Source organism: Microcaecilia unicolor, chromosome 12 (assembly GCF_901765095.1).
Source record: "Microcaecilia unicolor chromosome 12, aMicUni1.1, whole genome shotgun sequence".
NCBI lineage: Eukaryota > Metazoa > Chordata > Amphibia > Gymnophiona > Siphonopidae > Microcaecilia > Microcaecilia unicolor.
The window spans coordinates 87,580,512-87,606,126 of NC_044042.1; the positions used below are offsets into that span (position 1 = coordinate 87,580,512).

Below are 25,615 nucleotides of genomic sequence, written 5' to 3' on the forward strand. Positions count from 1 at the left end.
CTTTGATCCCAACAGGATGGGGATCGCCATCGGGGAAACGCACAATCTCTAATTGACTAGCAGATTGCATTTCCTTCACTTATGCCCAAGGAGGGTCATGTCACACTAATAATGTCAGAGCCATGGCTGCATTGGTAGCCCACTTGAAGTCGGCCTCTATTGAAGAGATTTGCAAAGTTGCAACGTGGTCGTCAGTCCACACATTCACATCTCACTACTGCCTTGAGCAGGATACCCAACTGAGTAGTCTGTTTGGGCAGTCGGTGCTGCAGAATCTGTTTGGGGTCTAGAGTCCAACTCCACCCTCCTAGGCCTGTTTTATTCTGTTCCAGGCTGCATTCATTCAGATTGCATGCAGTGGCAGGTTAAATTGTATTATGTCCTCGCTGTTGACCAATGTTTGTTGTTTTGAGTGAGCCTGGATACCCAACTTGTGAGAATAAGCAATCCTGCTTGTCCTCAGAGAAAGTGAAGATACTTACCTGTAGCAAGTATTCTCGGAGGACAGCAGGCTTCTTATTCTGACAATCCAGCCCACCTCCCCTTGAAGTTGTCTCCTTGCATATTTTTAGTTGTTTTTTTGCTTTAGTATTAAATTGAGGGAGTTGCTTTTGCGCGACAGATGGGAAGGCATGCATGGTGGAGCGCGGTTCGCGCTCTTCAAAGCTCGAGTTTTTTTTCTATGGCATATTTGCTGAACCGGGTGACGCGGATTGGCGTGAGAATAAGAAGCCTACTGTCCTCGGAGAATACCTGCTACAGATAAGTATCTTCACTTTAGCATCGGTTTCTATTGTTACTAAAGAGGGAGGAAAAGGAACCAATGTAAAATAACCACCCGATATTGGAGAAAAACAGTTGGTCCCAAAAAACCAATTCCAAATCTTACGGAATGTAACGTGGTAAATATACAAAATAACTCACGATCGTGTTCAAAAAAAATGCAAAAAAACTAGCAGAAACTGCAGGCAAATGTCACCACAACAGATCCCCCCCCCCCCCCCAAAAAAAAAAACAAACCAGCAGATCAAACAGTCTGTAGCCAAATACTTATCAGTCCACGATTCCGTTGCTTGATATTCAATCACCGATCCGTGGATGACAGTTCACTGCTCAAACCAACTGCCCTTCTGTTCTTCGACAAGTGTGTCTCGTTTCGCTAGAGCTTGATTCTTCAGGAAGAGTCCAGCAAATGAACTAGAGGTCTGCCCAGTATTGGCCTTTACTTCCCAATTACTGGGGTTGCTGTTGAAGCCCACTGCAGCCCATCCTTATCTTTGCTGTTTTTGGGACACCGACCATAGGAGACTGCTCGGCACTAACCATCCCAACTACTGGCATTGCCATCTAAACACCACTGCTGTTCATCATTAACATATCAACAACCATGGTGAGGTCATTTGAATTTTGTTTTAATTCCAGCTTTTCTATTTAGGAATTCTGTGTTTATCCTATGCATTTTTTTTAATTTAGTCTGTTTTTTGTCCCCACCACCTTCTCCAGGAGGGTATTCAGGCATCCACCACTCTCTCCATGAAAGAGTATTTCCTGATGTTACTCCCAAGTCCTACAGCCTCAGTTCATGTCCTACTGCTTCCCCGTCTCTGAAAAAGATGTATTTGTATGTTAATACCTTTCAAGTATTTAAACGTCTGTATCATATCTCCCTATCCCTCCTTTCTTCTAGGTTATACATATTTATTTTATTTATTGCATTTGTATCCCACCCTTTCCCACCTATTTGTAGGCTCAAAGTGGCTTACAGAGTGTGGTTATGACATAATCATTTCGTGTTAACAGGTACATTTCTTATAGTTTGTTGGTATTTAGGTGTTATCTTCTCATATATCTTTTAACACAAACCCCATACCATTTTTCTTTTGTGAATCACATGAAGTCTTGTGTCCTTGGTGAGATACAGCCTCTAAAACAAACACTACAGCCTTCTTTGAGTTTGATGCTTTTAACGCTGGTAAACATAGAGTGGAATGAAATGAACCAAAGAATCTTCCTTCTGCTTTTCATGCCCACAAAAAGGGTCTGGTTATTTAAAAGCGCAAATGACACTAAAGGCCTTGATCTGGGCCCAGGTACAGGAAGTGCTAGTTGAGGACATTTGCTCTGGATAGTTTTGCTGCACAGCCCACAATTAAAGGTACTGGGGTTTTCTAGGCCATATTGCCAAACATAGCTATTGCTAAAATAAAATGACTTTGGTTTTTTTTTTTTGGGGGGGGGGGGGGGAATCTGGTGGGAATAGGGGTGGTCACCAGAGAGGAGTTGTAAAAAATGAAAACTTTAAACACACAAAAACTTGACTAGGGAGACTAAGGAAAAAAAAAGGGCAACCTATGCAGAACAAACAAAAAAAACACCAAGTAAAATTTCTAAAAGGAATTAAAGACCCCAGGAAAAGATGTTCATTTGGCTCTGCAGAAAAAAGTAAATATATCTTATCTGAGTAAGTGTGCACACTGTTCTCCCCAGTGCTTCCTTTTAACCAGGGGATTGGTGGGCATTTAGCATACTTACTTATTTTAATGACTTTAAAAATTGCCCTTCTAGGTATCTAAGGCAATATCATATTCTAATTTCAGAGTTTCAAGGGGTACATCATCCAGAAAATCATTAATACTCTAATGAAAATGTTTGAAGAGTAGTTTCCTACAGCAAAAATGTCACTTTAATACACTGGTTCCTGTTGGCAGTAGTGCCATCTTCTGTTTGTTAATAGTATGAACATTGTAGAACATTTTTAGTTTACATGCCAGTACTACTACTACTATTTAACATTTCTATAGTGCTACAAGGCATACGCAGCGCTGTACACCTTGTAAATACAAGTTTATATGCTACCAAATGACCACAGGTCTCTTCTGAAATTTGTCCCTTGTGACCGCAGTGGCTGGCAAGGCTCATACCACACTAAGTGGTTGCTTAACTACCTTGAGCCAGTGCTAATATGGGTGGGCACTATGTATACTCTCTGTCCTTCCAACCTATTAAACAGCCCCACAACCAGAAAATACTCCATTCAACTGTCCTACCATCATCCTACAAATTGCTCCTACTTCAAAAAACTATCTCTTCCCACCGCTCACCTGCAGACTCCTGCCCCATATCTACTCACCACTTCCAGCTACCATTCACGGCAAGCACATAACACACATTCTCACACATACATTCTTTGCTTTGATGTACTGTAGTCTTTCAGATATTTAATTTTCTTCTTACTGTAAAACTTTCTCGCTGTGAATTGTGTGCTGCAAAGGGCAGGGCTAGATTTAAGATGTTGGCAAACTAGGCACATACCTAAAACTGAAATTTTAGAGAATCCTATCATAGTAACATTTCATAGTAACATATAACATAGTAGATGGCGACAGATAAAGACCTGTACAGTCTATCCAGTCTGCCAAACAATGTAAACGCATTATATATGGTATAAAGTGTTACATCATATGTATACCTGTTCTTGATATATCCTTGTCATTTTTAGGGCAGAAGTCTGCCCAGCACTGGCCTTGTTCTAAAATTTCTGAAGTTGTCAAAGCACCTGAAAAGTTCCACTCCGGCCCAAATCTACTCCGTTTCCATCAGAGCACAGACTGTAGAAGTCAGCCCAGCACCTAGGACACAGGAATGTAGGTTTGACAGTTGTGTGTCTTTTTTCAAAAGTCTACTGATTTTTATATTTGTGTCCAGATGCAAGAAGGGTGGCTAACATGTCTGCACATTTTTCAGCACTTTAAAAACTGTCTGAAGATCTCCAGTCTGCTCTGGTGTGAGTGAGCCTGTTCGCCTGTTCCCAGAGTAAATTGCTGCAGACACTGAGGGCCAGATGCACTAAACTTAACAAGCCAGCAACGTGGTTTTTAAACCAGTTCTAGCCAAAGACATGCACAAAAGGGTTCTCTGAACCATTTTCCTGTCACAGTAGCAGCTAACGAAAATGGAATGCAAATGATCTACAGGTTATTATAATGAGCTAATTAGTATTATAATGCACATGCAAGGCAGATGCACAGCCGTTTTCCGACCCCATGCACTGTGGAAAACCTAACGGGAGGTTTGCACCTCTTGTTGGGGCTGCTGTGATCGGGACCCATGCAGAGGCAGACACCCATCGCAAAAATCGGAAGAAAAAAACCTCCAAGTGCCTAACACTTGGACGTCCTTCACTCAAAATAAAAAGGATGTCCCTGATGAGCACTTGGACGTTTTTTTCTTCAGATTTTGTGATGGGCGTCCTCTTGGACGTGTTTTTTTTTTTTTTACAACTAAGGTGCCCTAAATGACCACTGCCGGAGAGAATCAGAGATCAGGACGTGCGAGGACGTCCAAATCAAAACTATTTGGACGTCCCTTTCGATTATGCCACGCCAGGTCTCGGCCAATCACAGCGCGTTTAGCTGACACTGGTGTCAGCTAAATGCGCTGTGATTGGTTGAGAGAGACCTGGAGGGGTATAATTGAAAGGGACGTCCAAATAGTTTTGATTTGGACGTCCTTGCTCGTCCCGATCCCCGATTCTCTCTTTCTAGGGTCCCTTTCTATCCCTCTGCTGCACAAAATGCCCGGCAATTTATTGATGGCTATTATACACTCAGCTTGTCTGTGTGTACGAAGCCATCTTTGGCATGCGCAGAGCAGCCAGCATAACGCTTGGCTGCTCTGCTCATGCTCACCTGGCTTCCCCTCCTTAGGACGGAAATCGCGTTCAAATGAGCTAACAGTGAGTAGCTCATTTGCATGCGATTTCCTTCATGTATGCCCGTCTTTTACCGATCACTAAGGGATCGGTAAGGGAAGGGCTAGTGCATCTGGCTACGAGTCGAATCCAGCCAGTGGGAAAGCTTTGAGGGGTGAGGGAGAGAAGAAGAAGAAAGCTCTGTTCACAAGAAGAGAAGTGGTGAGCTGTGGCAAATTCAGTACTGTCAAAAGGAAGTTCCTGCTTGTGGTGAGAGATGGAAGGGAAATGAAACCACCCCTTTTTCCTCCTCCCCCCCCCCCCCCCCCCCCCCCCCAAAAAAAAAAAAGTGAGAAAAGCAGTTCTAACAGCTGAATCATTTAAATACTGATTAACAGTAACATAGCAATTATGGAATAGCACCTTTCAAATGGTCCTATCTCCTCAGCTCTTCTAATCACAATCGTACAGATCCAACATAGATGTACAATCACATACTAATACACCTATTCCAGTACATTCATATACATGAAAGAATGTACATGCATATAAAGACACAGTTCAGCTGATACACACGTATCAGACACAGATATATCAGCCCATACCATACCATCCGGCTTTTCACCTCCATTCTTCATCCAAATTACTATTTACTTTGCCTCCTTTAGGCTTATCTAAATTCTACTCAGTTCATAGATATTTTTTTCTACTTTGCACTGGCCTTATAGAATTCATTACCTCTACCACTTAGGGCTGATTTTTCTGTTTGTTTGTTTTTGTGTGCAAAATTTAAAACAGGCCTGAAGACTTTACTATCTTACACTTGCATTTAACAAACACTGAATATGCAGTGCTGTGGGGGGCACAGCATGCCTGCCATGGATTTCCCTCTTATCCCTTGACATACCCTGCCTTATTTTTGTTTCTATCCTATTTACTTAACTGGAATTTTTCTGTGTTTTTGTCTGTAAACCTCTTTATAATGGTAATACTGATATAGCAAATACCCAATAAACCAATACAGGGGGGTTGGAAAATTTCCATGAGCATGCATGCTTTGTCCACTTTTTTCAGTGATGTGATTATATACCCTTCTATAATGGCTTTAGATATGTCTGATAGTTCTCTTTGCAGTCCCTGAATTTCACTTCAAATTCTGTGGGAGTCTGAGAGGAACTGAAGCAGAAAGCCTCATAGAAACACGACGGCAGGTAAAGGCCACATGACCCATCCAGTCTGCCCATCCTCTGTAACCCCTAATTCTTCCTGTTCCTAAGCGATCCCACATGCTTATCCCATGCCTTTTTAAATTCTGCAATAGTCCTCAACTCCACCACCTCCACCGGGAGGCTATTCCACGCCTCCATCACCCTTTCTGTGAAATACTTCCTTAGGTTACTCCTAAGCCTATTTTCTTAACTTTGTCGTATGCCCCCTCATTCCAGAGCCATGCACCCTTGGCTGAGCATGTGGGTTAGAGAGTTGCACTGGGACTGGAATCTTACCCCGTCCCCACTGGAATCTTACCCATCCCCGCAAAAATTTAACCCATCCTGTAAGAATTTAATGGTACATAAAAGAACATTCTGGTCAGCTCCCTCAGTCTCTCTCTGGATTGGAGCCACAGAACTGTAGGCAAGGAAGGAATAGACGTTGAAACTTGGAACACTCTGGTGTGCACATGTGAGATTTGTCTCTGATTTACTGTCACTGTGTGCTGAGACGTCAGCTCATGCCTGTGTCAGAGCTGAGGTCTGCGCATGAGCCCAGGAGCAAAGAGGATTAATTTATATTTAAAAAAAAAAAAAAAAAAACTCCTGAAAAAGCTGCAGCAAAACAGCAGCACTCTGAGTGAACCGGAACAAACCGGAGGATTTATACACCAGATAAGTCACTGCTTTTTAGAAGCAATAAGTATTTAAATAAAAGTGAACTGGAGTGAACCAGAGGATATAACATTTTAAAAATTGTTGAATACATAACAGTGAAACCTCGGTTTTCGTCGATAATTCGTCCGAAAACTATCAACTAAAATCGAAACCGAGGCAACAAGCAGTTTTTCTTTTAAATGAATAAAAAAGACTAGTGTGTAGAATAAATGAACATTTAACAGGGCATTTACCTTTCTGAAGACTCTTCTTGGTGTATGGAAGATGGAGAGAGAGGAGCAGAGATTATTGTTTGAAAGGGGATCCACCTCCATAAGGACACTATCTGGGGGGGGTCACTTCCCCTCTTGTTCTTTTGCCACTAGGACCAGCTTCTGGGGGGGGGGGGGGGTCACTTCCCTTCTTGTTCTTTTGCCACTAGGACCAGCTTCAGAGTCTGTGGACCCATGCCGCACAAGAAACGTGTCCAAAGAGGTTTGTTTTTGTCGCCTCTTTAAGATTTGCCAAAAATACCTGCAGGGACTTTGATACAGGCACTCAACCAGCAGCAGCAGTAGTGTGGCAAAACGACAAAATTTGGGTCCGAAAACAGCAGCAGTGTGATCCCACAACCGGAAACAACGCCCCAGAAGAACGACATGTGAGAAGGCAAGATTAGCTGTGTGGTCACACTGACGAAAACCGAGACGAAAGTTTCACGAAAAAAATCAACGATAACCGAAACTGACGAAATCCGAAGTCAATGAAAACTGAGGTTTCACTGTATAATTAAGAAAAAAAAAGAGGTGGAGGTTTTTGGGACTTGTGATGAAGACTCGACTATGGATTAAGCAGTTATGATACTGCAAGTTTTGAACAGCAAAAGTTGAGTAACATAGTAGATGACGGCAGAGAAAGACTTGCACAGTCCATCCAGTCTGCCCAACAAGACAAACTCATATGTGCTACTTTTTGTTATACTTGACCTTGATTTTAGTATCTGCCATTTTCATGGCACAGACCGTAGAAGTCTGCCCAGCACTAGCCCCTCCCCCCCCCCCCCCCCCCGGCTCTGGCACCCAATCTCCGCTAAGCTACTGAGTCAAACTAAGGTTTTTATTTTCCAAGCTTTAATGAAAAAGAAAAAACCTCCCAGAAATTGCATAGGTGTGAAACTAGTTTTTAATTAAGCAAACACTGCTTCAGGAGAAAAGCAGTGTCTTTTCCTCCTTCCTGAAAGAAATCATAATAGGCTCTATGTATTTACCCTTGCTTTGGGGTGTGATTTCAATATATTTTGCGCAAGTGTTAAGTTTGATTGGATATTATCTCTCTATATAAAAGGCAACACCAACGTTCTATGAAGCCTCCAGCCGGAAGTGTGAAGGGGGCGAGATATCCGGTTTCCCTATGAGTGTCTGCCCCGCCCTCTCTGTAACACAGTCAGTGAAGGAAAACAGCAGAGCACGAAATCAAATCGCTGGCTCTGTAACAGTGAAGGACTCAGAGGGGGGAGGGGAGAGAGGCCAGAGGGCAGGGACACACACACTCCCACATGCACACAGAAGAAAACATTGCTAGCCCCCGTTTCATTTGCATCAGAAACGGGGCTTTTTTTACTAGTTTGCAATAATCTTTCCCATAGATAAAGCAAGGTAAGCTTGTAGATAAACAATTAAACTTAACAATATATTTTTCTTTGAATCTATGAAGTAATTATGATGTAGCAGTGCTTGCAAGTTCATGAGTTTATGCATATATTTTTTAAAGTTGTGTATATACAATAATTCATATTATAGTTTTTTTATCAACATTTTGGATTGTAATCTGGATCAGGTTGCTATGGGAAGTGCTGTATTACAGGTCCAGTTATTTGCTTCATTTTTGTTGCTAGCTTACGGTGAAAAGATACCTTAACACTTCTTATGGAATCATTTATGCACTTTAAATGTACTAATTTTCCTCCAGAGCTGTTTGTGTAATATATTCATCTGTGCTTTTTATATATGTTTTTTATTTTGTTTCATTTGAGTATTTTATTAATTGAATATTATAACGTGTGTGTGTGTTAATGTTTGTGTATATGTCGAACGGCATTTTATACAGACCCCTGACGCAGGTGATGCACTGAAACATGACCCATGATAGTCTCAAATAAAATTTGCTTCTATAACTCCTTGGGGCCAACTTCATTTCTTTGTTGTGCTATTGGTGCTGTGCTGTTGATTTCCCTGTACTTGGTGTGTAAGAACCAGGGAATCCAAGGTTTGAATTCCAGTTCTTCCACTGATGCTCTTTGTGACCTTGTGCAAGTTGCTGCATCCTCTATTACCTGCAGATACCAACTGGGGCAGGTATCTGCTTACTGTCCTTGAATTATGTGTTTTGAGCATGAGTTTGGAAAAGAATGTAATTAAATCCCATTCAAATATAAAAGCAACTTTCTTTTCACAATCTGTCTGAGACACAGGTCAGTAGTACAAAGTATGTCACCTTTAATGTTCTGAGTTTAGATCCCTCTATGGCAGTTTCCTGGGTATGAACCTAATGGGCGTTTTTCTTAGACCATTTGAAATGATTCAGTGTGTTGCCAAGTTAAACTACTAGACGCTTCCATTCAAAAGTGTCCAGGACAAGAGAAAAGTGATGTGTATTAGAATGTCTTTTAGGCAAATCATAGGATGCTAAGTCCTTCTACGTTGCATTCTGAAGTTTAAAAATAAAATGGTTCAAAACAAGACTGCCTAAACTAATTTCAGATGTTTATTCTAGCTGCCTTTCTAACGCAGACAGTCTGTCTGGATGACACAACCGTCAAGTTTGAGATCTGGGATACAGCAGGTCAAGAGCGGTATCATAGCTTGGCACCCATGTACTATAGAGGAGCCCAGGCTGCCATTGTTGTCTATGACATCACTAACTTAGTAAGTACTGTGTTAAGGTAAGAGACGTTTTTATTATTCTTTCCAACTTAATGGATAATGGAAAGGAGTTTTTTGTATGTCAGGGCAAAATTACAAAGTTTAACAATACAGGATGAAACTTGGGCATCTGGGAAAAATTTCAAATTCAAAAATGAAGATCTGGGGTTTCAGAGAAATGAGTTCCAATTTCTGTAGCATGGAAAGTTTAACATAAGGAACACAGCAGTTAGAGGATTCCACCTTTCATACTGCCTAGCCATGTTCTCTCTACTCTCCCAACAGTCTCACCTGCAAAACATACCTCTTTGCAGCTGACTAACCACTCCAAGCTGCTTCTACAATCAGAAACTACCTTGCAAACTCTCCCAGCCCCAAAGTGTACCCTCCTAACAGCCCATCCACCCTGTAAACTGTCGCACTGTCAAAAACTATCCTGCCTCTTCTCAAAATTGTCCCTACTGCCCAAAGTTTGCCATCACCACCCAAAACTATCCCTCCACCTACCCTACCAACCACCGCTTCCTCCCTTACATGCATAATACAACTCGGTGCGCACGCACAACACACACCACAGTTTTACACTAAGGGACTGTAAAGATCACTGAATGCACATTCAGTGTGACACTAGTAGGCTTCAATGTTGGATATCAACAGACAAGGCAAGGTTGCCTAAGAATGAAGACTGAATTCCCATATCAATTATAAGGGTGGTTTATCTAGAATAGAGTTCAGGCACATTAGCAGGATATGTGTCAGGGGTTAATTTTGTTCAGGGTGAGGAAAAAAGCTTTTTGTAACTATCTACATTTGTGCTAACCTCATTCTACTTATCTTTAAATATGGCGAAGTTGCACTCTTTTTAGCATGACCACCCAATGATTTTCACGCATTGAAAAATGTTTACACTGTAAAACTACCATTATTTGGGAGTGGAGGTAAACTGTGTACCAGCTTACTGCTAATGATGTCACAGTGGTATAGACTTTTGTCTGGGGAGCAATGTTGGCGGTCTAAGCTCCACCCAATGCCGTAAACAATCATTGAACTCAAGGGAGTGCTGCAGATGATCGGGGACAGCCTGCCATGGGGACTGATTTGACAAGGCTGTTAACTTCCCAAAGTGACTGCCTGTGTTAAAGATGGGGGTGGACATTGAGCATTCACAATGACTGCAAAGTTCTGTCACATTAATTGAATCATTTGAATGATACTTTACAGTGTTTTTAGCTCAATCATCTTTAACATACAAAAATCGTTAAGTAGTAACACTAAAATGTCTAACATCAACACAGCTTAAGATGTTTAATAGTAATATGTAAGAATTTCTCATTGAAATTCAAAGTAGTTGTTGAGAAAGTGGCAACAACAAAAAAAAACTCTAGGGATTTACTTTCTTTGCCTCACCCTTTATGTACCATGATGATCTTACTTTTAGGCCAGGTTGTGTTGGGTATGATGTCCAGTCTCTCAGATTTACTGCTAGTGCTTGCCATAATACTTGGCATTATATCAGAGACCACCTTTCTGGCATTCATAGGATCCAGTATGTTTATTAACATGTTTGATATACCACTCTTTCTAATAAAAGGTCAAAGCAATTTACATTAAAACAAAATCCGTAGAGGAAAGGAATACCAGATAGGAAAGAAAAGAATCAGCCAAGATTAACATTCATTCACTTACTATAAAAACAGATTTTTTTTCCAGTTCCATCTGCCAGGATCTCAGGTCTCAGCATTGGTCTCTGTGAGCTACAATATTAAATGCTTACAAAAAAAAAATTTAATTGGGTCTTAAAATGAGAAAAAGGAAAGTTCAGATTTTAGGGAGAGGGGAAGGTCATTCCAAAGCTTAGATGCTATAAAAAAAATAAAAAGCAGAATAACACACAGATTCATAGTGTGCATGTTTGGGGGAAGGAAGGACCAAGCGGGTGGGAGTCAAGTGAGCGTGTATAGGTATCCTATCGAGGTGTGCTTGAAACCAGGACAAAAATAAAGAACAGAAAGCCAAATCTGCTGTTCCTTTGATTTTATGGTTGAACTCAGAGGTTTGACTGTTTCATGTCTCTAGTTTTAATCAGGCCTGTGGCACTAGATACAATAGGGAAACATTTACCTTTCTATCACATTTTCTTGGTCTGACTACATTTCTTTTTACTTAATTCTCTGAAGTGGAGTGATCTTCATCACTTGGCACTGACACTTCTTTTATCAATGTCGTTCTCGTGTCTTCTGGCTTACCACTGTGTACGTTTTTTTTTTTAATCGAGATTTTCTACCCTTTTGGAAGGGGAACATAGGAATGCAGTGAGGGGAATCTTGTATTGGTATTGCCCATTATTTACATGTACTGGGGAGGAGTGTGTGTGTTTCACTGTTGCTGCCTGTGCTCTGCCTGTTCTCTGGGCAGTATGTTGGACAGCAGCAGTGTAAGTTTACATAAGAACATGAGTAGCCATACTGGGTAAGACCAATGGTCCATCTAGCCCAGTATCCTGGTTCCAACAGTCGCCAAGCCAGGTCACAAGTACCTGGAAGAAATACAAATCGTGCCAACATTCCACGCTACAAATCCCAGGGCAAGCAGTTGCTTCCCCATGTTTGTCTCAATAGCAGACTATGGATTTTTCCTCCCAGAACTTATCTAAACCTATTTTAAACCCAGATACACTAACCACTGTTACCACATCCTCCGGCAAAGAATTTCAGAGCTTTAACTATTTGTTGTGTGAAAAAATATTTCTTTCTTTATTTGGTTTGAAAGTATTTCCATGTAACTTCCTTGAGTGTCCCCCTAGTCTTTGTACTTTTGGAATGAGTAAAAAATTGATTTACTTCTACTCGTTCTACACCACTCAGGATTTTGTAGACCTCAATCATATCTCCCCTCATCCGTCTCTTTTCCAAGTTGAAGAGCCCTAGCCTCTTTAGCCTTTCCTCATACGAGAGGAGTTCCATCCTCTTTATCATTTTGGTTGCTCTTCTTTGAACCTTTTCTAATTCTGCTATGTCGTTTTTTGTGATACAGCAACCAGAACTGAGTAGAATACTCAGTGTGGTCGCACCATGAAGCGATACAGAGGGAACCTCGACGTGGTTTTGTCCCAATTTACTGTTCATAAGAACATAAGAGTAGCCATACTGGGTCAGACAATGGTCCATCTAGCCCAGTATTCTGTTTTTCAAACTGTGGCCAAACCAGGTCACAAGTACCTGGCAAAATCCCAAATAGTGGCAAAACTCTATATTACAAATCCCAGGGCAAGCAGTTGGCTTCCCTATGTCTTTTCCTCCAGGAATTTGTGTAAACCTTTTCTTAAACCCAGATATTCTAACCGATGTTACCACATCCTCCGATAAAGAGTTCCAGAGCTTAACTATTCATTGAGTGAAAAAAATATTTCCTCCTATTTGTTTTAAAAGTATTTCCTTGTAAGTCCGTAGTGTGTACCCTTGTCTTTGTACTTTTGGAACAAGTAAAAAATCGACCTCAAAAACTACTGAAAACCTATCTCTTCAACAAGATATATCACAAAGATCAACATATGTAACTGTACAATCTTTAAAACTTCCAGAATTGTCTTTAATGTCTTTTGCTTTAACACTGTCATGTATTTCACCACCATGTAACACACAACCCTCTGTAAAACCACATGTATATTCTCTTCTATTTCCAGTACCCATGAAGAATTGTAAGCCACATTGAGCCTGCAAAGAGGTGGGGATAATATGGGATACAAATGCAATAAATAAAAATCTCCCTTCATGTTTCTCTTTTCAAGCTGAAGAGCCCTAACCTCTTTAGCCTTTCCTCATACGAGAGCAGTTCCATCCCCTTTTTGTGTGCTCTTCTTTGAACCTTTTCTAATTCCTCTATATCTCTCTTGAGATACGGTGACCAGAACTGAGCACTATACTCAAAGTGCGGTTGCACCATGGAGCGATACAGAGGCATTATAATATTTTCAGTCTTATTCACCATCCCTTTCCTAATAATTCCTAGCATCCTGTTTGTTTTTTTTGGCATCATCATACCCTGAGCAGAAAATTTCAGTGTTATCTACAACGACACCTAGATCTTTTTCTTGAGTGCAGACCCCCAAGGTAGACCCTAGCATCAGGTAACTATGATTCGGATTATTCTTTCCAATGAGCGTCACCTTGCATTTGTCCACATTAAATTTCATTTGTCATGTGGATTCCCAGTCTTTCAATTTCCTAAGGTCTTCCTGCAGTATTTCACAGTCCGCACATGTTTTAACAACTTTTGAGTAGTTTTGTGTCATCTGCAAATTTAATTGGCCACACTCATTCTGATTTCCATATCATTTTAAAATATGTTAAATAGCACCGGTCCCAGTACTGATCCCTGCGATACTCCACTGTTCAAACGCCTTTACTCTACCCTTTGTTTTCTGTCGAATAACTAATTCCTAATCCACACCAGAATCTTGCCTCCTACCCCATGATTCTTAAATTTTCTCAGGAGTCTCTCATGAGGAACTTTATCAAAAGCTTTCTGAAAATCTAGATACAGCACATCCACAGGCTTATCCGCATGTTTGTTCACTCCTTCAAAGAAATGAAGCAAATTGGTGAGGCAAGACTTCCCTTGGCTGAGCCCATGCTGAATCTGTCCTGTTAAAACATGTTTGTCTGTGTTCTGTAATATATTCTTTGTAATAGTTTCCACTATTTTGCTCGGCACTGACATCAGGCTTACCGGTCTGTAATTTCCTGGGTCACCCTTTGAACCCTTTTTAAAAATTGGCGTTACATTGGCCTCTCTCCAATCTTCAGCTACTACGGTCGATTTTAACGACAGGTATATAGTAACAGCAGATCAGCAATTTCATGCTTGAGTTCGAGTACCCTTGGATGTATGCCATCCGGTCCAGGTGATTTACTACAGTTTAATTTGTCAGTTTGGCTCAGTACATCATCCAGATTCACCGCGATTTCTTTCAGTTCCTCTGCATCATGATCACCCTTAAAAACCATTTCCTGTACAGGTAGATCTCTTAAATCTTCTGTAAAGACCAAAGCAGAGAATTCATTTGGTTTCTCTGCTATGGCCATGTCCTCCCTGGGTGCCCCTCTTGCTGCTTCATGATCTAATGGTCCCATTGATTCCCTTTTAGGCTTTCTGCTTCTGATGTACCTGAAAAAGTTGTTACTGTGAGTTTTAGCCTCTGTGGCAAGTTTCTGTTCATGTTCTCTTTTAACCTTCTTTATTAATACTTTGCATCTGGCTTGCCAGTGCTGCTTCTTATTGTCATTCGGGTCCTTTTTCCATTCTTTGAGGGACAATCTTTTGGCTGTAATAGCCTCCTTAACTTTACCTTTTAACCATGCTAGCTGACGTTTTCTCTTCTTTCCGCCTTTGCAAGTACATGGAATGCATCTGGTCTGGGCTTCCAAGATGGTAGTTTTGAACAGGGTCCATGCCTGATTTAATGTCCCTAACCTTAGCAGCCGATACTTCTTTTTCACCATTTTCCTAATTTTATTATAGTCGCCCCTTTGAAAATTAAATGCAGCTACAGTAGATTTCCTTTGCGGGTTCATCCCAGATAATAGCTCAAACTTGATCATGTTATGATCACTGTTTCCCAGGTTACCCAACACCGCAATTCCTCGCACTATGCCCCGCACACCATCAAGGACCAGATCTAAAATGGCTCCCTCTTGTCCGTTCCTGGACCAGTTGCACCTAGAAGCAGTTGTTTATTACATCTAGAAAAGTTATCTCTTTGGCACTCCCTGATGTAACGCTTAACCAGTCAATATTGGGGTAATTGAAATCGCCTATTATAGTGTTGCCCAAGTTGCCAGCTTTCCTAATCTGTAAACATTTCTTCATCTGTCTGTTCGTTCTGTCCCTGTGGAAGGTAGTAGGACAGTAGTACAGCCCTACAAGAATACTCCTTCCCTTCACACATGGAATTTATATCCATAATGATTCTACTCTGCTGTCTGTTTCATGTGGAATGTTTTTTATTTGACTCAATTTACCATATTGTGCAACCCCCTCCCTCTCCAAATTTGATCCTATCATTGTGATACAATTTGTAACCTGTTGAGTGTCCCATTGATCTTTCTACCAAGTCTCTGAGATGCCTATTAATTCTACCTCATCATTTAGTGTTATATACTCTAACTCTAAGATGGGGTTCACACTTTCCACAAGAAAACACCAACAAAAAAAGTGGAAAAAGAAACCAACTTCAAGAGATCAGTCCAAACACCAGGATAAAATGCTCCAAATACAGCTTTATTTGGACCCTACACTGTCTGTGTTTCACCTTTAAAAAGCCTTCATCAGGGGTCATTTTGAAATCGGCGGTACGAGACAGTATACCTCCCCTGATCAAGAGATAGTTGTTTATGCGCTCCATTGTCAGTCGGTATAATATTGAGCACTCATCGATTGACCCCTGATGATGATGTTTTACTTGTTATATGGATAAATGGAAGATTTCAGCTTTTAGTGGAGCGTATTAAAAGTACAAAAATTAAAAATGTAATAGGACAACATTTCCTATTAAGCCAAGTTCCATTAATCCTGTAGTGGTGTTACTTTATCATCTTTGAATTCTCATCCATATCTTCGGATGCTGCTTGTTGCAGCTTTTGTCTCTGCTATTGTTTCTATCGGCGCATAGATTAAAAATAAGTAGGCTTTTCATATAAGAGCATCTTCCATATGTTTGCTCTCTGGATTTGAAAGTTTGGGATTTAAGGAATCAGCACATGAACGTAACCATGTACAAATTTGAAAAAGCATCTGTTGAGAGTATCTGCTCTGGATATGGTCCTGCTGCACAGCCCACATATAAATCTGCTAGAGCTTCTTGCGCAGTAAACAGAAGTCTTGCCATAAGTAGAGATGAGTAACAAGATATTTGATATAGAAGGGGAAGAAGCTTTCCTTTATAATTTTCTTTAATCCATTTGTTTTCCTTTACTCTCTCCAGGATACATTTGCACGTGCCAAGAACTGGGTGAAAGAACTCCAGAGACAAGCAAATCCCAACATTGTCATTGCATTAGCGGGTAACAAAGCAGACCTTTTAAACAAAAGAGCTGTGGATTTCCAGGTGTGTGTGCTTCTATAGCAGGACGGTACCCTATTTTTAGAAAGTAAGCCAACTTCCATTTTCAGTAGTATCTGTAGACAGCCTAATGCATAAGGATTAAGTAAAGGTGTTCAAAGCACTAGACAGCTGTATTTTAGAGAGGAAGAACTGTTTGCATTAGTGATGGGTGAAACAGAGACTAGGAAAGGGGCCTTGGGGTGATTGTCTCACTGCCTTAAGATCCTCTGACAAGGCAGTGGCTGTAGCCAAGATACCAGGCTGCATGGAGTGGCATATGCAGTAGAAGAAAGGAGGGGTTACTGCCTTTGTACAAATCATTGGTGAGGCCCCATTTGGAATATTCCATTTTGGATGGCTATATGTTGCTAAGGGCATCAAAAGACTTGAAGTAGTTCAGACCAAAGCAACAAAAATGATATGTGCTTGTGCCAAAAGATTATGAGAAGAGGAAGACCTGAATATGTATATCCTAGAGGAAAGGAGGGATAGGAGGCTATGATGGACATTTCAATACTTAGAAGGTATTTAATATGCAAACTAATCTTTTTCAGAGATGGGGAAGCAGTAAAGCTAGAGGGTTGAGTTAAGGTTGCAAGGAATGTCAGGAAATACTGTTTCATAGAAAAGATGGTGGATTTCTGGAATGGCCTCCTGTGGGAGGTTGTGAAGACAAAAATGGTGATTGAATTCAAGAGTACATGGGATAAACACAGAGGAACACTATATAGAAAAATGATGGCATCCAGTTAAAGCCAAACTTAAATTACCGCATAACTGGAGCGAGCTTTGACACCAGCGTCAGAGGTTGGGAAGTAAGACCAATGCTGGTCAGGTTTCTACAATCTGGTCCCATAAATGGCAAAAAACAGATCAAGATCAAGACTGGAGTGGGCTTTGACAGCAACTCCAGTAGTTGGGAAGAAGTACTGTGCAGAGTGCCAGATTCAAATCTGGCCAATTTGAGCAGACTGGATGGACTGTGTAGGTCTTTTATCTACTGACATTAACTATGTTACATATCCTGATAGAATAAAATTAGTGTTTTCTTTGAATTTTCTTTAGAATTTTAAAATATTGGGTAGAGTATTGACAGTACTTTGAGACATTTTAAAACTGAAAATAAAGGAAAAACAACCAGAGAGAAAATCCAAATGAAGCTGCTAATTGAATACTTTTCTTTTGCAGGAATCTCAGGCCTATGCAGAAGATAACAGTTTGCTGTTCATGGAGACCTCCGCAAAGACAGCGATGAATGTCAATGAAATTTTTATGGCAATAGGTAATTGGGTTTTCATTATTTGCATGGCATTAAGTATGTCTGTATTGTCTCTGATGGCTACAGTATCTTTGTTCCAAATGCACAAAAAGCAAACATGGTTTATGGTTTATTAAAATTTGCTATACTGCCAAAGCTAACTCACAGATCTTGGCGGTTTGCAATAAATAGAATGCTTTTGGGTGCTGTTACAAACAACGGGACCACTGGCCTAGCTGTGTCAGGGTCGGGGACCCAAAAACTAAGTTGCTTTAATCTTTAAGATAAAATTTAAATGAAATTTAAATAAAGTGGGGAGAGTTACTGTAATGAAAAATATGATGAAAAAATTTGGACCTAGATGTAGCTGTAGATGTTTCAGACCCAAACCACCTGCTTCATAAATACATTTTTAGTTGCAAGCCAGTGTAATAAAACCTGTTTAGTACAGCAGAAGAATCTAGTTCTATTCCATGTATTACCTCATCCCTAAGAAGACTGGAGGGGGGTGCTTCTATCTTAGGCATCTTAACACCTCAACCTCTTAACAAGTTGTTCAAAATGAGTACCTTTCAGGGGACTAGCTTGGATGCCTATACACATGCTTCCTGCATTTCAGATGAATGGGTATCTCTCCATCCTGCAAATCAACAATTATCAGTACAGGCTTTCCTTCAGACTCTCTCCACTCCCAGAATATTCACTAAACGCCTGGTAGTTGTAGCTCTTCTTTTCGGGCATGGATTTCTAGTACTTTAGTCACCCTCCGGGACATAACTATCAATTGACTTCAAAATCTCCACTCTCTCATCAACTTTTCAAGAATCAGTCTTTCAACCTCCAGTACTGTCCTTCAGAATTGCTCTTCTAGACATAGGTTGAGTGAAATCAAAACTAATGTATTGTGTTCTAAAGATTCATTACTTTCTGTTCACAGCCAGAACCTACCAACCAGTCTTAGGTCATATAACCTGCAGTGCATGTGGTACATTTTCAGATCACCTCAAAATGAGCCACAATGGGACCTCAAATGCTAATAGAATCAACAGCCCCAACTTCTTACCTTCCAAGTTCATCTATAAGCATCACTTCAAATCCAACTGCAGTAGTGGTTGAGAGATCTGCTCAAGTGCCGTTCCTTTGCACCTGTGGAGAGTGTGCTAACCACAGATGCTTCTAAAAGCTGAACATTTTCTCCACATCAGTCATCAAACTGAAAGTGATATTTTACTCTTGGTGTTTGCTCATCTACTCTGAGAACAATTGGTGCTAGTGGACAACCAGGTGTCTGTGTTCTATATTGGTGAACAAAGGGGTGAAGGAGCCTTGTATGCTTTAAAAAAAAGCACGAGTTTGGGAAGTTGTGTGGCTTGGATTGCTATATGATTGCAAATCGTATTTATTTATTTAGATTTTGCTCATACCTTTTTCAGTAGTAGTTCAAGGTGAGTTACATTCAGGTACTCTGGATATTTCTCTGTCCCAGGAAAGTGACTTGCCCAAGATCACAAGGAGCAGCAGTGGGATTTCAACTGGCCACCTCTGGACTGCAAGATCAGTGCTCTAACCAGTAGGCCACTCCTCATAAATTGTCTATAGACCCTTGAAGTCTTTACAGAACATTTTTCAGAACTGGTGCACTCCCCAAACAGATGGGTTTTGCTAATATCAGAAATACAAAAATCTTCTCTATTCAGTGCACCTCTCTCCAGATCACCTGGCATATGAAGCATTAGCTCTATACTGGACTTGGTCTCTCGTTTATATCTTCCTAATTCATCTAAGAGCAAAAACATTCCACTCCAGAATTTCAAAAGGCGTAGTAAAATGATTTTCGTAGCACCATATGGGTCCAGTCAGACTGGTTTCCTCTCTTGAAAATTTTGTTCTGTTGGGAAGGCTCCATGACTTCCCAGTCTTGATAACACAAAGCAAGATCTCTTTTGTATCCCATCATCATTGCTGGCTGTAATGGTGCAAAAAATGAGCAGTTCTTACTTGCCTCCTTGGATGAATTGACTCCAATTCAGGACAACTTGATGCAACATATATAATTTTACCAGATGTTCATACACTTTAAAATGAAAGATACTGTCTCATTACTTGAATATTAGTGCACTCATTCTATCATGTTTAGTTTATTGGTATTTGATATACCGCCTTTGCCAAACTAAGCAGATCAAAGCAGTTTACACACAAAATCATAGAAAGGAAAATGAATTATAATAAAAAAAAATAAACAGGAAAGAAATAGGATACCATGTCCTCATAGAGCCCCAGCTTCTCTGTATCCCATCCTTTTGAGATTTATTTAGCAGCTTCATATGAAACCACAAATAATAGAAACCTTTTATTTCAAGGGACCTGGATGTCATCCTTAAATTTGTTATGAAGCTGTCATTTGAGCTAATGAAATCATCTTTAAAATTCATGAGTTTACTCGTGCCTTTTCAGTAGTGGTTTGGTAGTAGTAGTCTTACATACTCTTACTAAATTCCTTTCAAGGATGATCATACTTTGTTCATATGAATGGAAAAAATGGGTACGACCTGTTTTATCCTAAATTGCACAAGCTCAGGACTGCAAGCAAACTCATGGTCATGGTCCTCCTTCCTCCAGGTGTCTGAGATTTTTAGAAAGTCTGTGCAGCTATTTCTGTCTTAACTCACTTAGAATGCTAGTGGCAAAGCGTATGCTAGCACATTGACTAGCTTCCTGTATTCTGTTTTGATAGGATTCTCTGTATTTCTTATCTAGCAGAACAAAACAAATAACATAGAGGGGTTTACCTGCACAAAGAGGCAGGTACAGTCCAAAGCAAAAAGAGAGAACCTGCATGTTCTGCATGCCTTGCCCATCATGCTGATCCTTCTCCCATCTTTTACTATGTTAAAAACAACCCTCTAACCATACAGTTAAGTCTCATCAATATGAGTCACTGATACTCTCATAGCTCATCTTCTGCCTTTTCACATAGTATGCGCAAAGCAGCTGCTTGGTGCTCGCTTTATAGTTGTCTTTGGGGCATACACAGATTACATCCTCTTTGGGTGTAATTGGGGAACATGACTCTTAGTATAAATTATGGAAAAATATGAAAGCAACAGTTTGGTATTAGTGTGGTAACTAAGTGCCCTTTATAGATCAGAATCCTCATGCCCACATATATTAACAAGTACTGACACCACACCCAAAGATATTATAAAAATAGAAAATAATTTATTTACACAACAGCAGAAACGATGAAAGAATAATGACAGTCTTATCTTTATTCAGCCTATTTAAGCGGACATGAAACCCTTAAGTATTGCCATACTGGGACAGCATCGTTTCCAGCAGTGGCCAATCCGTCACAAATACCTGGCAAGATCCCAAAAAAGTTCAATACATTTTATGCTGATTTTCCCCAAGTCAATTTAGTAATGGTCTATGGACTTTTCTTTTAGGAAGCCGTCCAGACCTTTTTTAAACCCCCAGAGCAACAACAAAAACTATACAACCTGGACAAAGATGGCACACGTCTAGCAGGTGGCAGAGTGTTCTGCAGGCAGTGTAGGGACTAAACTTCCGGTCCGATAGAGAGCAAAGCAGTAACTCTTTTCCTTGTGCAAGAATCTCTTTTTATGCAGAGTTTGCAGTCTTCAGCTGAGTTAGTGACATGCATTCTATCAATGCACCACCTCCGATGTTTCATAACTTTTTTTCTATTTCATACGTCTTGAAGAGCCACAATACTGTGTCACTGGCTCGCACTGCAGGGCCACCTTAACCATGAGCCATGGTTTGATAAACAATACGAAGGTGTTGTCCCAGCCACTATATCACTCTGTCTGGCAAGGAAAATTCTCAGGTCCTTGGCTCCTCTGACTCTAGGCCTGTAGCCTGTATGGCAGGCTTTATCCTAATATGTATCAGGATGTTTCAGTGAGCCTATCTGACTTGTGGTGCCACATATTATAGTTGTATATAGCTATGTTGTATAGTACCATGTAGTGCTATTATATAGTGCTTTATGTAGGGGCCTTTTTGCTCCCACAAGTCCAGGCAATGGAAAGAAGTTGAGCAATGTTGAGCAATATATCTGATTTATATTCGTCTGCCAAGTAATAACCTAATTGGGTCAGTCCTCAACAGAGAAGCACATTATAGACTGGCATGACACTGATCTTGGACGTCATCCACTTCTATGTCTAAATGCTGCTTGTTGATAGAGAAAGTAAAGTTTTGTTTACCTGTAACAAGTGTTTGCTGTAGATAGCAGGATTATTCAGATACATAATGTTACGTGCCTTTCTGAGAATCCCATTACCACTTGAGCTATGAAACTTACTGAGGGATGGAGGAGACTGCTGTGTGGAGGAAGGGCCATCTATGCTCAGAACTTTCCACTAGTTCTGAAATCTGAATTGATCCATCTTGGAACTGAGAGAATGCCTTCTACTATCATGAGACAGATGGGAGACCTCTCTTCCTGATTTTGAAAAGATATTTTGAGACCTCAAGTTGATAACTTGTAAAGCACTTTTAGCTTTCTGCTTTGATAGGACTACATGAAACACAGTTTACCATTATTTTCCAAGGTTAGACAGGGTAGCGGACAGAGCTTTTACAACATGGGAACTTTTAGGCATATAATAGCATGTATAAGTCATCCCTCATTGTGGTTGCGTGACACCTCTGTTTTGATTTCCCCCCCCCCCCCCCCCCCCCCCCCCCCATGGTTCCCAGTGGGCAAATATTTCTCTTTAGTTTGTGTTAACTTGCTAAAAACTGACTTTTTTGAATGGCCTCTCTTGGTATTAGTGGAATAATGGGCAATAACGTTATTGATAATATCAAACACCCAACATAGTCGTGTTTCAGAAAATCATTGTCAGGGGTAATATATATAATCTTTGTTTTTAGTGAAACTGCATCGAATTTAAAAACTATAAAAATATGGATGTGTATAAATGAGAGATTAGTAAGCTCGACTCAGGAGAGAGACCTTGGGGTATTGGTGTCTGAGGATGTAAAGGTGAAGAGACAAGGCGACGGCCGTGGCCAGAAGGATGCTAGGCTGCATAGAGAGGGGCATAACTAGCAGAAGAAAGGAGGTGTTGATGCCCCACTTGGAATATTGTGTTCAGTTTTGGAGGCCGTATCTTGCTAAAGATGTAAAAAGACTGGAAGCGGTGCAAAGAAAAGCTACGGAAATGGTATGGGATTTGCATTGCAAACCATACAAGGAGAGACTTACTGACCTGAATACATATACCTTGGAGGAAAGGAGAAACGAGTGACATGATACAGACGTTCAAATATTTGAAAGGTATTAATCCGCAAACAAACCTTTTTCGGAGATGGGAAGGCAGTAGAACTAGAGGACATGAATTGAGGTTGAAAGGGGGGCAGACTCAGGACCAATGTCGGGAAGTATTTTTTCACAGAGAGGGTGGTGGATATGTGGAATGCCCTCCCGTGGGAGGTGATGGAGATGAAAACGGTAATGGAATTCAAACATGCATGGTATAAACACAAAGGAATCCTGTTTAGAAGGAATGGTTCCGTGGAATCTTAGCGGAGATTGGGTGGCGATGCCAGTAATTGGGAAGCAAAATGGGAGCTGGGCAGACTTCTACGATCTATGCCCTGATCGAGACTGAATAAATAGGGATGGGCTAGAGTGTAAATTTTAAGGTGCTTCGAAGTTAGCTTCAGAACTTAGTACAAGAACAGTGCTGGGCAGACTTCTACGGTCTGTGCCCTGAGAAAGGCAAGGACAAATCAAACTCGGGTATACATATAAAGTATCTTGTTGGGCAGACTGGATGGACAGTACAGGTCTCTGTCGTCATTTACTATGTAATAAGTAGGACATACAAAAACAGAAATTATGGGGTCCATATTTCAAAAGGGTTTAACCAGGCAGGAGAGATTCCTGCCCGTTTAAACCCAGCTGAGATGGCCAGCTGCAGATATTCAGTAGTACTTAACTGGATAGAGCTGCTAAATATCTCTGCTGATCAGCCATTCCCTAATCAGCTAGGTTAGCCTCTATGTATCACAACCCATAGAAGTGCCAGCAGACCCAATCAAGTCTCTTCCGCATCTATGGCTAACAAAGCCAATTTCATTCAGGTCTGCTGGGCCCTTCAAACAATGTTCAAAGTATTCCTTATATTATCCACTACTTAGTGTTTAGGGGTAAAGCCACACTGATCAGTATATATTAGGTCTGTTAACACCTGCGCCAGGTATTCAGCTAATATTTTGGCCAATAATTTAACTTCTACGTTCAACAACAAAATAAATAGATAAAACCCCCACACACTTGTAGGGTCTTTCCCAGGCTTCAACAATAGACCCATCTCACAACATACTGAGAGGAAGGAGATTTCCCACTAACAAACCATTGCCTACCCTATCCAATAATTCTCCCATCTCCCCAATGAAAAAATAACATTTAGGTGAAAATCCATCCAACCTCGGGGCCTTCCCACTATTCAAATTCTTAACCGCCCATTCAAATCTCCAAATAAAGGTTATAGGGGTCTCCAGCTTGTCCCTGTCTTCCCAGGACAAGCTGGGTAACCTACTTTGCTCAAGATAACGATGAACCTCCTCCAATCTAGGTATATTTCCCCTCTCCCCACCCCCCCGCTATACAACTTTTGTTTATAAAACTGCATAAACTGCCTCCAAATTTCTTCATCAGTGTAATATTGTAAATATTTTAAATTTAAATGCTTTACTTTTTGTCTATTAGATTGTAAGCTCTTTGAGCAGGGACTGTCTTTCTTCTGTGTTTGTACAGCGCTGCGTACACTTTGTAGCGCTCTAGAAATGTTAAATAGTAGTAGTAGTAATATAACTGGTTCCCACCTCTTTATTTTCTGAATAATTTGAACTTCTCTTTTCTCTCAAAGATGTCTGACCAACATAATTCCTGATTTAGTACCAAATTCATAAAACCTATGTTTAAGTTGTGTACACACAAAATCAACCCATTGTATTGGCAACTGCTCCAGTTCTTTCCTAACCTGTGTAAGAGTAAAATTGCTACCCTAATTATTTCTTTGTTTATCCTCAAGGTATCTCAATCTCGCTTGTAAATGTAAAGCTTGCTGTTCTCTATCCCTCTTCCTTCCTGGCACCCCCTCCCCCAATGTAATTATGACCCAGCACTAATGTTTTAAGGGCATCCCATAAATAACTCATTCACATCTCCATTGTCATTCTGGCCAAAAAATGGTATATTGCCTCCTTAAGAGCCACACAAACTTGAGTGTATCCAAACAAATTTTCATTGAGCCTTCAAAACTTGCCTGGTCATCCCACCCATAACTTCCAGTTCCATCCATACAGGTGCGTGATAAAATACTTGAATGTTTTCAATTTACAACTCCTGCACCTGGTCTCACAAGTTTCTATGGCACCAAATCAGATCTATTCTAGTATATGTATCTTTAGAATGAAAATAAAACACAAGTTCTGTGGTACATACGCCACTTGAAAAATGTTAAACGTTGTTTAAGCCTTCTGAAAATTTTCCCCTGACCAATATTGGGTGTGTGAACATTAATTGGTACTTCCCTCCCTTGTAGCAATCCCTTCACTGCAAGGCAACATCCCAAAGAGGCTACTTGCCTATGTGCAGAGTGCGCTACATAATCCTTCTGTTGGAGACATTGGTCCCACAAGCACAAATGCCTCTCTTGTAATAATGCCATTGTAATTTTTTTCAGTTAATGAAACACTGCTCCTCTTGCTTGGGTCTTTAAGCCCATTAACATT

The 25,615-nt window shown here is 40.6% G+C and overlaps 1 protein-coding gene across 2 annotated transcripts in view; it reads left to right on the top strand.

Moving 5' to 3' along the window:
• The window catches only part of RAB5C (RAB5C, member RAS oncogene family), a 73,401-nt gene that overhangs the window by 42,138 nt on the left and 5,648 nt on the right, over window positions 1–25,615 (top strand). For both annotated transcript variants that reach the window (XM_030220937.1, XM_030220938.1), the window contains exons 3-5: window positions 9,331–9,482; window positions 16,462–16,584; window positions 17,770–17,863. In XM_030220937.1, the coding sequence (XP_030076797.1) occupies window positions 9,331–9,482; window positions 16,462–16,584; window positions 17,770–17,863 (369 nt within the window). The remainder of the gene's footprint in view (window positions 1–9,330; window positions 9,483–16,461; window positions 16,585–17,769; window positions 17,864–25,615) is intronic.